Here is a 13,075-nt window from a genome sequence, read left to right as displayed (position 1 = left end):
AAAGTCACAGCTCAGCAACTGCTGCACGAAAGTTAATTGGTTTTCTTAAAGTTTAAACTGAATTTTATTTTAATTCGGAGAATCAACAGCTTCTGTTGTGAAGAACAATAATGCACGTTCTGTATCTTTCTGTTTCTGTGTGTCTGTGGTCTGTAAGTTGTTTCCAGTCCCAACCTGCTTTGTTAGCTGAGAACCAATCAGCTTCACTTGCAAACAGCTCCTTTTGTCCTGATCGTCAGTGCTTTGCAGGAACCCATGTGACAAAAAAACAGAATTTACTATCAGTATTGAATTCCTTGCTGTGAAATTATTTACCTTCTGGTAAATCATTGTGTTTAATAACAAGTCTTTCTCCTTGCAGTTCCACAGTTTTGCATAAGAGTGGGGATTGGTTGAAGTTGTATCTTTTGACAGTGGGAGCACATTCAGTGAGTTGTTTCTCAAATCTGATTGGACCTTATTTATTGTCAGATGAATGTAAGCCTGACACTGTCTGCATATCATAAGAAAACTAGCAAATAATGACTGAGAGACAATAGTGAGACAAACTCTCAATTCTTAGTCTGTTTTATTGGAAGAGCAGAAATGTAAATCCCTCCTAATAATTTTTCTCTTCCCAGATGGGAAGTTATATGATGCTTATATATCCTATGTGTCTGCTGATGATGACCGCAAATTTGTCAACTTCATCCTGAAGCCACATCTGGAGAACAAATATGGATACAAGTTACACTTGGATGATCGTGACATTCTTCCAGGATCAGGTGCCTTTTTCTTTACTAATCAGGAGACCCAGTACATGAGGCATAACAGCCTGTCAGTATCAAACATAGCATATAGTCAATTCATGGGTTACATGGTTTGGGGGCAATAATATAACTTGACATTTTGGAATAAAGTACCATTTTGTTGTCACAAGTACTCCCCTGCCCCCCTCCCCCCCCCCCCCCCCCCCCCCCCCCCCAGCATCCATTTTCATTGAGTGGAATTGGACAGGGAGAGTCGGATGGTAACTTGACAGTTGAGCGCATCTAAGTTGGAATCAGTCCAACTTTTTGGAATTGCAGCAAGAGTCATCAAATATTGATCAGGAATGGGACACTTGGCTGAGTTTGCCTGCTCCTATCAGAGAATATTCAGACCTGAAACTGTGGTAGCATGATCTTTGCTGTCACCAAATAGGGTGTTCTGGAACTGCTAACATTTCTCAGTCTTCAGTTCTTTCTACAACCTCAAAGTCTTTAAAACCGAAGTATTATTTACTGAGTAGTAATTAATTGAATATTCCATTGGTTTATATATTAAGGTAAATTTATTAAACTTAAGCTTCACTGGGGAGCAGTACTTATGGGCATTGAGCCTGAGACAGTTGCAACAAAGTAATTTCAATTTTCCAACTCCAAATTCCTTTCAAGTACTGGTTGTAGAAATCCTCAGAACTAGTGATGTGGTCAAGTTGTATAATTAGAATTAAATAAAAATGAATGATTAGAATAACTGAAATAACTGACACTTGATGGGGTCAGGAGGAAATGTTTAGAATCTGCACTGCAGGACTAATACACATCTGAATCAACATAGTTGTTACATAGACTTATTTGAGTAGAATCTTTTTGTTATAAATTTTTATGCTCCAATCAGTTACTGTGATGTACCACTCCTTCAAGCTTCTTCACTAGTTTACTTTTGACTATTGTTTCTGTCTTGATCTAGAGCCCTCGGCAGAACTGATAATGAACATTAGTCGCTGCCGTCGTCTGATTGTAGTGCTATCCAAATCATACCTGGAACAGGACTGGTGCAGGCTGAACTTTAGGTATTTTCTACACTATTGAGCTGAGAAAAAAGCTAAGGATGGTGGAGTGTGATGTATTCAAATAGCCATGGGGAAATTTGTGTAAGGAACATCAAAATATAAATGAGTCATTTGTTGTGTTCTGGATCTCTTAAAACTGTGTGTAAAGCATATAGATGACTATTTTAGGTGGAACTAAGACTGAATTGGTTAGTGTCAAGAGTGTGGCACTGGAAAAGCACAGCAGGTCAGGCAACATCCGAGGAGCAGGAGAATTGACATTTTGGGCGTAAGCCCTTCATCGGGAATGAGGCTTGTGGGCCGGGAGCTGAGATTAATGAAAGGGAGGTGGGACTAGAGGGAAAGTCGCTGAGAATGCAATAGGCAGATGAAAGTGGGGGAGAAGTGATACGCTGGAGAGTAGGGTGGAGCGAATTGATGGCAAAGACAATGGACAGGTCAAGAAGGCGGTGCCGAGGTGGATACTTGGGTCTGGGATAAAGTGGGGGAGAGGAGGAATTGGAAACTGGTGTAATCCACATTACTCCCGTCTGGTTGCAGAATACCAAGGCGGAAGATGAGCCATTCATCCTGCAGACGCAGGTGGTTAGCATTTGATGATGGAGGGTGCCCCAGTACTGCATGTCCTTGGTGGAGTGGGAGGGGGAGTAGAAGTCTTCAGCCACTGGGTGGTGGCGTTGGTTGCTGTGGATGTCCCAGAGATGTTCTCTGAAATGGTCTGCAAGTTGGCATCTGTCTCCCTGATGTAGAGGACACCACATTAGGTGCAATGGATACAGTAGATGACATTGGTGGAAGTGCAGTAAATTTATGTCAAATGTGGAAGTATCCTTTGGGGCCTTCGGATGTGAGGGGGAGGGGCGCGTGAATCTGACAAAGGAGTCACAAAGGCAATGGTCTGTCCAAAATGCTGATAGGGGTGGGAAGGAAAATATATCCTTTGTGGTGGGGTCTATTTGTAGGTGGCAGAAGATGATGCAATATAAACGAAGGTTGGTGGGATGGAAGGTGAGGTCCAGAGGGGTTCTGTCCTTGTTGTTTTGAATTGGTTAGTGTATGTGTTTTTTTTTTAATTCAAGGGATGGGGGTGTCGCTGATATTTATTGCCTAGAGGGCAATTAAGCGTCAACTACATTGGGGTGGCACAGTGGTTAGCACTGCTGCCTCACAGCGCCAGAGACCCGGGTTCAATTCCCGCCTCAGGTGACTGACTGACTGTGTGGAATTTACACATTCTCCCCATGTCTGCGTGGGTTTCCTCCAGGTGCTCCGGTCTCCTCCCACAGTCCAAAAATGTGCAGGTTAGGTGAATTGGCCATGCTAAATTGCCCGTAGTGTTAGTTAAAGGGGTAAATGTAGGGGAATGAGTCTGGGTGGGTTGCGCTTCGGCGGGTCGGTGTGGACTTATTGGGCCGAAGGGTCTGTTTCCACACTATAAGTAATCTAATCTAATCTAAACAGATGTCAATTCTAATCTAATCTACATTGCTGTGGGTCTGGAGTTGCATGTAGGCCAAACCAGGTGGAGACATTAGTAAATCAGAGGTTTTTCCTGACAGTTGACAACAATTTCATTGTCATCTTAATTCCTGATTTTTATTGAATTCAAATTCCACCATCTGCCATGGCAGGATTTGAACCCTAATCCCATATCATTAGCTGAGTCTGTATATTAATAGTCTAGAGATAATACCACTAGATCATTGTCTGTCTTCATGATGTGTCATAGGAGCTGTTCATTATTTTGACAAGTGACTTGTCTTTTTCAGGGAAGCACTATGGCAACTACTGGATCTCTCCAGAAGACCCATCTTCATTATGTTTGAAAGTCAGTACAGGGAACTATCTCACCCAGCTATTCAACTTCTCAAATCACAGAGGAAAAGTTTTACTCTCCTGCTGTGGACTTCCACATCAATGGTATGTTAGCTGAACTCATAAGCCAAATGTCACTGATATCAGGCCAAATTGAACAGCTTTGAAACTTCTATACTGTGCACCTAGCAACCTAAATTAGAAACCTTAAACACTAGCACACAAAAAGAGACAGATTGTGAATGTACTTTTCTTTGGTGTTCTAGTCAATGGCGGATAAATTATTCAAGTTGAAACTGAAAAATAGAGATGAGGAATAGCGATAACAGTGAGTGTTCAATGCTCACACCAACTGAGATTATTATGAAGGACTCTCCTTCTCAACCTCTCCCCTCACTTGAGGCATGGTGGCCCTTACATTATCAGTCATCTTCCTCCAATGAGAGAGCAGCCCAATGATCTCATAGGACTTGCTGGAAGTGCCAATTTTGGATCAGGAACAGGGGCTGAATAAAATTAACATAGGTAAAACATTGGTACTGAGAAAATTAATGGAATTAAGAGTGACAAATCTTTAGGACCTGACTGTTTCCATATGAGAACGTTAAAGTGGGGAAGCACATTGTTGACACTCTGACTATAATCTTAGAGATCCCCATATAGGGATTATAAAAATTGAAAAAGTGTCACTACACTTTTTAGAAAGGGTGAAAGAGGAAAATCGGGTAATTATAGACTAGTTAGCCGAACATTTGTAGATGGGAAAATTGTTGGAATCTATAAACGAGGATGGGCTAATTCAGCAAAATTTTCAGTTCATCAGGGAGAGCCAGCATGCCTGATTAAACTTCACTGAATCTTTTGAAGAGGTGACTACAGTAGTGGACAGGGGACTGTTCGTAGACGTTGTTTATGTGGATTTATAGAAGGCATTTGATAAAATCCCACAAAGCAGAATGTTAAGTAAGGGACAAGCCCATAGAATTGAGGGAAAAATACTGACATGGCTGGAAAATTGAGTGGCTGGCAGTTTAAAAGTAGGGATAATGGGTATGTACTCAAATTGGCAGAATGTGACTGGTGGTGTTCTTCTGTGTTAGGGCCCCAATTGTTCATACTATTTATTAACAATTTGGGTAATGGCATAGAAAGTCATATATTCATGTTTGCAGATGACACAAAATTAGACTGCACTGTAGACAGTATAGATAGCATAAAATTACAAAGGGATATTGATAGACTAAGTGAATAGGCAAACGTGTGGCACATGTGGGGTTCAATGCAAGCACATGTGAGTTTATCCATTTTGGATTGAAAGATATATCAGGGTATTTTCTAGATGGCTGTTTTCTATTTAACTTTCTAGAAGTTAAATACCATGAATATCCAAAGGGACTTGGTTCAGATGCGTAGCATGAACATGTGCAGAAAATAATCAAGAAAACTAATGGAATGGTGGCCTTTGTATTGCCAATTTTCTAGATATAGACAAGCAGAGGTTATGCTGGTTAAACCCCACTTGGAGTACTGTGAGCAGCCAGCACACATCAGAACGGACGTATTAGCCTTGGAGGTAGCACAATGTAAGTTTTATAAGCATGATACATGGACTACATGGGTTAAATTATGAGGAGAGACTATACAAATTAGATCTTTTTTCTCTAAACCTAGAAGGTTAAGACTGATTTGATTAGTCTTCACGAAGTAAAGCTGAGTCCAGGAAAAGATCAGCCGTAATCTTATCAAATGGTGCAGCAGGCTTAATGGGCCAGATGACCTACTCCTCCTCTTTCTTATGCTCTTGTGATATTCACTGGAAAAGACAGAGTAGATTAAGGATTCTAGAATTAGGAGGCATAGTCTAAGAATTAAGGCCAGACAGACCAGGAGGAATGTTTCGAAACATTTCTACACACAAAAGTGGTGTATTTTGGAGCTGCCTACCACAAACAGCAGTGGATGCAGGATCAGTTGTTTATTTTAAATCTGAGACAGATAAATTTTTGTTTAACAAAAATATGAATGAATGAATTAAAGACAGATACATTGAGTTAGGCCACAGATCAGCCATGATTTAATTGAGTGATGGAACAAGCAGAAGGGATTGAATGGCCTATTACTGTTTCGATGCTCCTATGATTATGGTGACTCTACACAGTCAAAATGTGACATTCTGACATGAGAGCGCAGAATGTCCCTCATGTATGCATCCCCGTCAAGTCAGAAGACCAATTCAAACTCGATGAGGAGCAGAACCACACATTCCTGAAGATGAGCAAACTTGTTACTTGATGAACAACTTAAAAACACTGAACTGGCACCCAAACAATAACCACACAGTGGGCAGCATAAAGGAAAAAATGCTGTGAATTTGTCAGAAATACACAGCAATAATTGAGGGAGATTTTTATCTTCAGAAAAGTCAATGATAAAGTTGCCTTGATGAGGAGCTCATCAAATGTTTACAAATAGTTTCTTTGAACAGTAAGGTTGGGAGTCAACCAGAGAACAGGCCATACTAGACATGGTATTGTGCAGTGCGATAGGATTAATTATCTCATTGTGAAGGTACTTTTAGGCAGCAGCAACCATAATAAGAATTAATTTTGGATTCAGTTTGAGGGAGAGACAAGTCGGTCCAAGATTATTCTTTTAAACTTAGTTAAGGGAAATTAAGAGGGCAGGAAAGCAGAGCTGGCTGAAGTGAATTGATAAATTAGGTGATAGAATAAGTCAGTAGATTTGGAGTGGCAGACATAAAGTGACTATTTCAGAATATACAGTATAGGTACATACAAACGAGTAAGAAAAATTCCTCGGACCCACCACCTGAGGCTAACTAGAAACATCAAAGATAGTGCCAAACTAAAAGTAAGTAATTGTGCAAAGTTGAAGATTAGATGTTTGATTTAGACAAAAATGGCAAAGAATAACCCAAGAAATTAGTAAAGAAGGAAAAATTTGAGTGAGAAAAAGTTAACCAGAAACATAAAACAAATAGTAAGAGTTTCTGTGAATATTTGAAGAACAGTTCACAAAATGAGTTTTGGTTCCGTAAAAAGTGAAACTAGAGAATTTATCATGGGAGGGTAAAATGTAAATAGCAGATGAATCAAAGAATTATTTTGCATTGGTTTTCACTATAGAAGATACAAGCAAAATCCCAGAAGCAGGAATTAAATCAGAAAATTGAAGGGATGGAAGAAATGAGGAAAATCACAATCGCCAGAGAAGTAGAACTGAGTAAATTGTTGAAACCATGGGCTAACAGGACTCTGGAACCTAATGGAATAGATCCTGGGGTCTTAAAAGAAGCACCTAATAAAATAGTTGATGCACTAGTTTTAATTTTCCAATTAATGATCCCATTAAGTTGGAAAGTAGCAAATGTAATTATTCAAAAAGGAAGGGAGGCAGAAAGCAGGAAACAAAAGATAGATTTTAAGCTAATCAATCATAGGGAAACTGTTATAAAAATTTCTTAAATAATTTTTGAAGGGTACTGAGATAAAATCAAGGCAATCAGGCAGAATCAGTCTGGCTTGTAAAAGGGAAATTGTGTTTGACCAATCTGATGGAGGAGGTTACACATGATGTGAATAAAGAGGAATCGACGGATGACCTGTACTCAGATTTCCAGAAGTCTTTTGATCGGTGCCACAAGAGGTCATTTTGAAAGTTTAAAAACTTATGATGTGGTGACCTAGTAATACTGTAGTGGATAATAGCCAATAGCGACAGGCAAAAATGGGTTTGTTCCAGGTTGGCAAGATGTAATGAGGAATATGCCACAGGGATCAATGCTGGGCCCTAAACTGTTTACAGTTTATCTCAGATGAAGGGACAGAGGTATAGTTGCCAAGTTTGCTGATAACACAAAAAGAGGTAAGGAAGTAAATTATAAAGAAAACATAAGGAAGCCAAAAAAAGTTATAGATAGTTAAATAAGTAGCCAAAGATCTAGCCAATGCAGTATGATATTGAAAAACTTGAATTTGTCTGTTTTAGCAGGAAGAAGTATTATTTAAATGTTGATATATTACAGAACTCTGGGATGCAGGCGGTTCTGGGTGCTGTTATGGATGAATTCCAAAAGGTAGTGAAGGTACTTGCAGGTGCAGCAAGTAATTAGGGAGGTGAAAGAATGTTGTCATTTATCATGAGCAGAATCCAATACAGAAGTAGGGATGTTAAATTTCAGTCATGTAGGGCATACGAAGCTAAATCTGGCTGTATTGGCCAACTTATTTAAGTAAGCATGTAAATGCACTTGGAAGCAGAGAAGGTTTACCAGACTAATACTGGATTGAGAAGGTTATCTTATGAGGAAAGGTTGGACAGGGTAGGCTTGTAACCACTGGAGTTTAGACTAAACATATAAGATCCTGGACGGCCTTTACATAGGAAATGTGTAGAGGATGTTTCCACGTAGGTGAGAAACTAAAACAAAGGGTCATTGTTTAATACAGGGAGAAAGAAGAAGAAACTCTTTGAGGGACATAATTCATAAGAACATACACAAATAAGCCATTCCGCCCCTCAAACCTGAGAATTACATTTTATTTTGCTCAAAAACTGTACAAATCCATGTGTAATTCTGTAAATCCCACTTTAGAAATAGAATCAGTCTGACTTAACATTGGGACACTGTCTTTAACTTCACATCTTTAATGCATTATCTGAACTGAGATGGCAACAATTGTTAACAGCTATTTTGAGAATGTAAGTTTAAAAAAGTTCTGTAATTTACATATGAAGGAACCGAAACTAACATGATCATTCTATAAGAGGAAAGGCTCAAGCTAAATTTGTATAACATCACATTCCATAACCCTGCAATCCTGTTGCTATAAATTCTATGTCGTATGATTGCGCTCCACAACCACCTGAAGAAGAAGCAGCGCTTTGAAAGCTAATGATTCCAAATAAACCTGTTGGACTATAACCTGATGTTGCGATTTCTAACTCTGTTTAATTATTTTAAGCATTTTTAAATATCCTGTTTATTTCTTCCTTAATAAAGACTATAGTTTTCTGCATTCTGTCTTTCTCCCTTCTCGAAGTTTGGCAGTCTTCCAATCAGCTAGGTCCCTCCCAGAATCTAGTGAATTCTGGAATATTTCAAGAACCTCGATTATCCAAAGGACATTGGTAGGGAGTATTCAGTAAATGCCCGAACGGGACCTTGTGATCTTGTTCGGATCATCTGAAATTCAGTTAATCAAATGCCGGATAATAGAGGTTTCTCTGTACTTTCACTATCTTTGCAGCCACTAAACGAGCACTGAATTGAATCAGTCTAGGTATTCTGCCCAAGCCCAGGTGAATTTGGAATTCTGTTCTTGAAAAGGTAGTGAAGCAGAGTCCTTGAATATTTTTAAGGCAGAACTGGATAGATTCCTGTTAGGTAAAGGGCTGAAAGGTTATCAGGGACAGTCAGGAATGCAAATTTAAGATTACAGTCAGATAATCCATGATCTTACTGGATGATGGAGCAGGCTGAAGGGTGGAATGGCCTAATCCTGCTCATAATTCATATGTGCGGATGTAATGATATGACATAATAACGACAATGACATAGTTCTTTTCACAAAATTAGAAAATACCAAGAGACGCTCACAGGGTCAAAGAAAATTTAACACACAGCCACATAAAGCAGATGCTCAAAAGCTTGGTCAAATTGTTGGTTTTAGGTACACCTTAAAAAAGGAAAGAGCTGAATAGGTGAAGAGGCATTGAGAGGCAATTCCAAAGTTTAGGCCGATTTAGCCAAAGGTTTTGGCACGAATAGTGGAGCAATTAAAATTGAAGATTCCCAACAGGACTGAATTGGATGAGCACAGTAACCTTGAGTCTTGGGGCTTGAGGTAGTTATAGAGAAAGGGAAGAAGGGCCAAAGACATGGAAGGATGTGTAAAAATGGATGAGATTTTTAAAATTTGAATCATTGCTGGACTAGGAACTAGTATAGGTTAATGAACACAGGAACAGGATTTGTTGTTAATTAGGATATGGGCAGCTGGATTTTGAAATTAAAAGCATTGGCGAGAGCACAGCACAAACAGATTTCAATATCAGAATAAAGAATGATGTTGGCACAGGAGAAGGAGCTGATTGTTGAGCAGCTGGTGATTAATAAAACTTTACTTGCTATTTTCCAGTTTCCAGTGTATTATAAATAATCTATAAGCTCATTTCAAAGCAGCTCACCTGTGTGGAATGCTCATCCTGTGAAATAGGGCAAGTTACGGTCACAACACATTTTCTAAATGACTGCAATTGCAAGATGTATTACCAGCTGCAGCAAATGGAGTGCTGGGCTTGAGATCTTGAGCCATGTCTAGAGTCACTGGTTTATCCACTGGTTTATCCACAAAATTGAAAACATGTTTAGGGAAGTGGAGCATGCAAGCAGAGAGGAAATGAGTGACTATCCAATGGTCTCGGAGGACCAGTAAGTGCAGGAGTCTCCTGTATCCATCTCATTTACTAACTGATGTTTACTAACGGATATTGATAAGGGCAGTGGTTCCTCAATGGAATGCAGATATTACCAAGGTCATGGCACTATGGCTGCTTCAGCTATGAGGGGAAGAGGAAGAAAAGTGAAACAGCAATATTGGTAGCCAATTCAATAGTTGGGGAACAGAAGATATTTCTGCTGTCAATATGACTCTAGGATGGTAAGTTGACTCCTTGGTGCTGAGTCAAGGATATCAGAGTGGCTACAGGACATTTTTACGATGGTAGGTGAACAGCCAGAGGTCATGCTCACATGAGTACTCACAACATGGGTAGAAAGAAGAATGGGGTCCTGAAAGCAGATTTTAGACAGGTAAGAAAGAAACTGAAAAACATGATTTCAAAGGCAGTGATTTCAGAATTACTCCCACTACCACATGCAAGTCAGTTCAAAACGTGGTTACACCCAAATGAATGCATAGCCAAAGTGGTATAAAGGATGGTGGGCTTTAGATTTCTGAAGCATTGGGACTGGTTCTGAGACAGATGGGTTTGTAAAAGGAGAATGGGTAACACCTTAGCAGGATTGGGAAAATAACTTTGCAAGGTGATTTACTAGTGTTATGGGGGAGGACTGAAACTAGTTGGTAGGGGGATGGATTCCAAGAGGAAATTCATATAAAATTGGAGAGCAATGGATACAAAGGCCAATATTAAGTAGAATCAAGAAATGGAAAAAAATTGAATTAGCAAAGTTAAAGGTATTCCATAAATGCTGTATACATTTAGAAACAAGATAGATGAAATGACATCACAAATAGAAGTAAACATGTATAATCTAATTTGGAGATGCCAGTGTTGGACTGGGGTGTACAAAGTTAAAAATCACACAACACCAGGTTATAGTCCAACAGGTTTAATTGGAAGCACAGTAGCTTTCGGATGAAGGAGCGTCACTCCAAAAGCTAGTGTGCTTCCAATTAAACCTGTTGGACTATAACCTGGTGTTGTGTGATTTTTAACTTTGTATAATCGAACTGCATTTCCAGATATGACTACTTAATGACCAAGCTGGGAACTGAATATTCAAAGGCATTAATAAAAATGAATGCAAAAGCTTTGATAGTTTGTAAAAAGCAGAAGATTAACAAATACAAATGTAAGCAAATGGTGTCAGGACAATTTATAATGGAGAATAAGGAACTTGAAAAGAGAAACTAAACAAATTGTTGTGTCTGTCTTTAAAAGTATTTTTAAACATCCAGAAATACTGGTGACCTAAGGGACTAAGAAATTTATATTAGTGAAAAAAATTGGTACAGTTCTAACAGTTTCTCCAGAAAGTTGACAAAATCCATGGATGTGATGACCTAAGCTACTGAATGCTGGAAGAGGTGGCTGTAGTGATAATGGTGGCATTTTGGTCATCTATATTTCTTCAATTAGATGGTATCAAATGTAAACTCAATAGCTAAGGGGGTAGAGAGAAAATGTGAAACTACTGGCCTGTTAACCTGATGTTAGTAGGAAAAGAAATTATTGAATCTATTTTGAAGGAGAGGATAGTATATCTGAGCCAAATCTACATGGAATTATGAAAGAAATCAGTTTGACAAATATGTTGGAGTTTTTTGAGGATGTAACGAGCAGAATAGATAAGGGGAAAACAAGTGAATATAGTGTATTTGGATTACCAGATGAGGTCCAACATTGGATTGGGAGTAACATATGGCATAAATTGAGAATTGGTCAACAGACTTAAACCGAGATTCAGAATAAATGGGTCATCCTCAGGTTGGCAGGCTGTGATCAATGTTCGGACTCCAAACACTCAATCTATTATCGATGTTTTGGAAAATGGGGCCAAATGTAATATTTCCAACACTGATTAATGTCACAAACTTAGGGATGAGAGTTGTAAGTAGGAAACAAAGTGGATTTAAGGCAGATAAACTGGGCAGGCAAGAATATGACAGATGGCTAATATGTGAAAAAAGTGTGGAGTTAGCCATTTTGATAGGAAAACCAGAAATTCAGTGTATCTCTCAAATGGTGAAAATTGGGAAGTTTTTATGTTCACTCATCTAGATGTTATCTTGATTACCCAGGACAAGAAAATCTAAAAACTAGGAAAAGTAGATGATTCAGCTCTTCAAGCCTGCTCTCCCAGTCAATATGATCATGACTGTTCTTCTACCTCAATTCTATATTCCCATTTTCCCCTGATTTTTAAAATCTAAAACTTTATCTCTTTCCTGACAACATGCCGTGTTTGGTTTCCAGTGCCCTCTGTAGTAGAGAATTCCACAGGTTCACTACCCTTTTGAGTGAAGACATTTTTCCTCATTTCCAAAGGAACCCTTCATGAGTTACTGAAAACTAGCATGCAAGTGCAGAAAACAATTAGAAAGGCAAGTTGGCTTTTGTTGCAAGAAGATTTGAGTACAGGAATGAAGATATCTTTCTAACTGTATAGAGTCTTGTTGATGCTCCAGTTAGTATATTACGTACAGTTTCTGTCTCCTTACTTTCCTCCACCCACTGTTGTATCTCAGGCAGCAGATTGGTCATCCTGTGTTTGCCACGTAGAACCATCACAATTTTTAGGTGGGTCAAATGGCTGCTTTCTGTAAAACCCTATGACTCTTACCGTTGCAACAGGAAATCCTGCATGACGATGGTTGTATCCGATTGAGTTCTTTATTTGGGACCAAACGGGGAATTCTGAATTAGGAAACAGAGCTTATATGTTAATTATTTTCTGCCAAGAGCTGTTAGCTTTGTCTGCTAATCTGGAGCTGTTTGATACCTTCACTCCAGAATAAAGGATGGGACACATTGACACCCAACACAGTGAATGTGCACTTAAGTAAGTAAAAGTAGTACATTATGCAATGAACCCAATCTTCAGTGTCAATGTAGGCTCATTGAACCATTCAATAGAAACCTATCTAAACTAGTCTTATAAATAGAATGGCTACA

At 39.0% G+C, this 13,075-nt stretch overlaps 1 protein-coding gene across 1 annotated transcript in view; it reads left to right on the top strand.

Moving 5' to 3' along the window:
• Positions 1 to 13,075, top strand: part of sigirr (single immunoglobulin and toll-interleukin 1 receptor (TIR) domain) — a 54,445-nt gene that overhangs the window by 26,700 nt on the left and 14,670 nt on the right. Inside the window, exons 6-8 of the mRNA XM_087996677.1 lie at positions 621 to 764; positions 1,714 to 1,816; positions 3,586 to 3,736. Of these exons, the coding sequence (XP_087852803.1) occupies positions 621 to 764; positions 1,714 to 1,816; positions 3,586 to 3,736 (398 nt within the window). The remainder of the gene's footprint in view (positions 1 to 620; positions 765 to 1,713; positions 1,817 to 3,585; positions 3,737 to 13,075) is intronic.

This window comes from Chiloscyllium plagiosum, unplaced genomic scaffold, assembly GCF_037043375.1.
Source record: "Chiloscyllium plagiosum isolate Xiang-an unplaced genomic scaffold, Cpla_swu_hap1 HiC_scaffold_18, whole genome shotgun sequence".
In the NCBI taxonomy this organism is placed as follows: Eukaryota; Metazoa; Chordata; class Chondrichthyes; order Orectolobiformes; family Hemiscylliidae; genus Chiloscyllium; species Chiloscyllium plagiosum.
The sequence above is the reverse complement of the archived record's forward strand: the minus strand, read 5'-3'. Positions and strand labels throughout refer to the sequence as shown.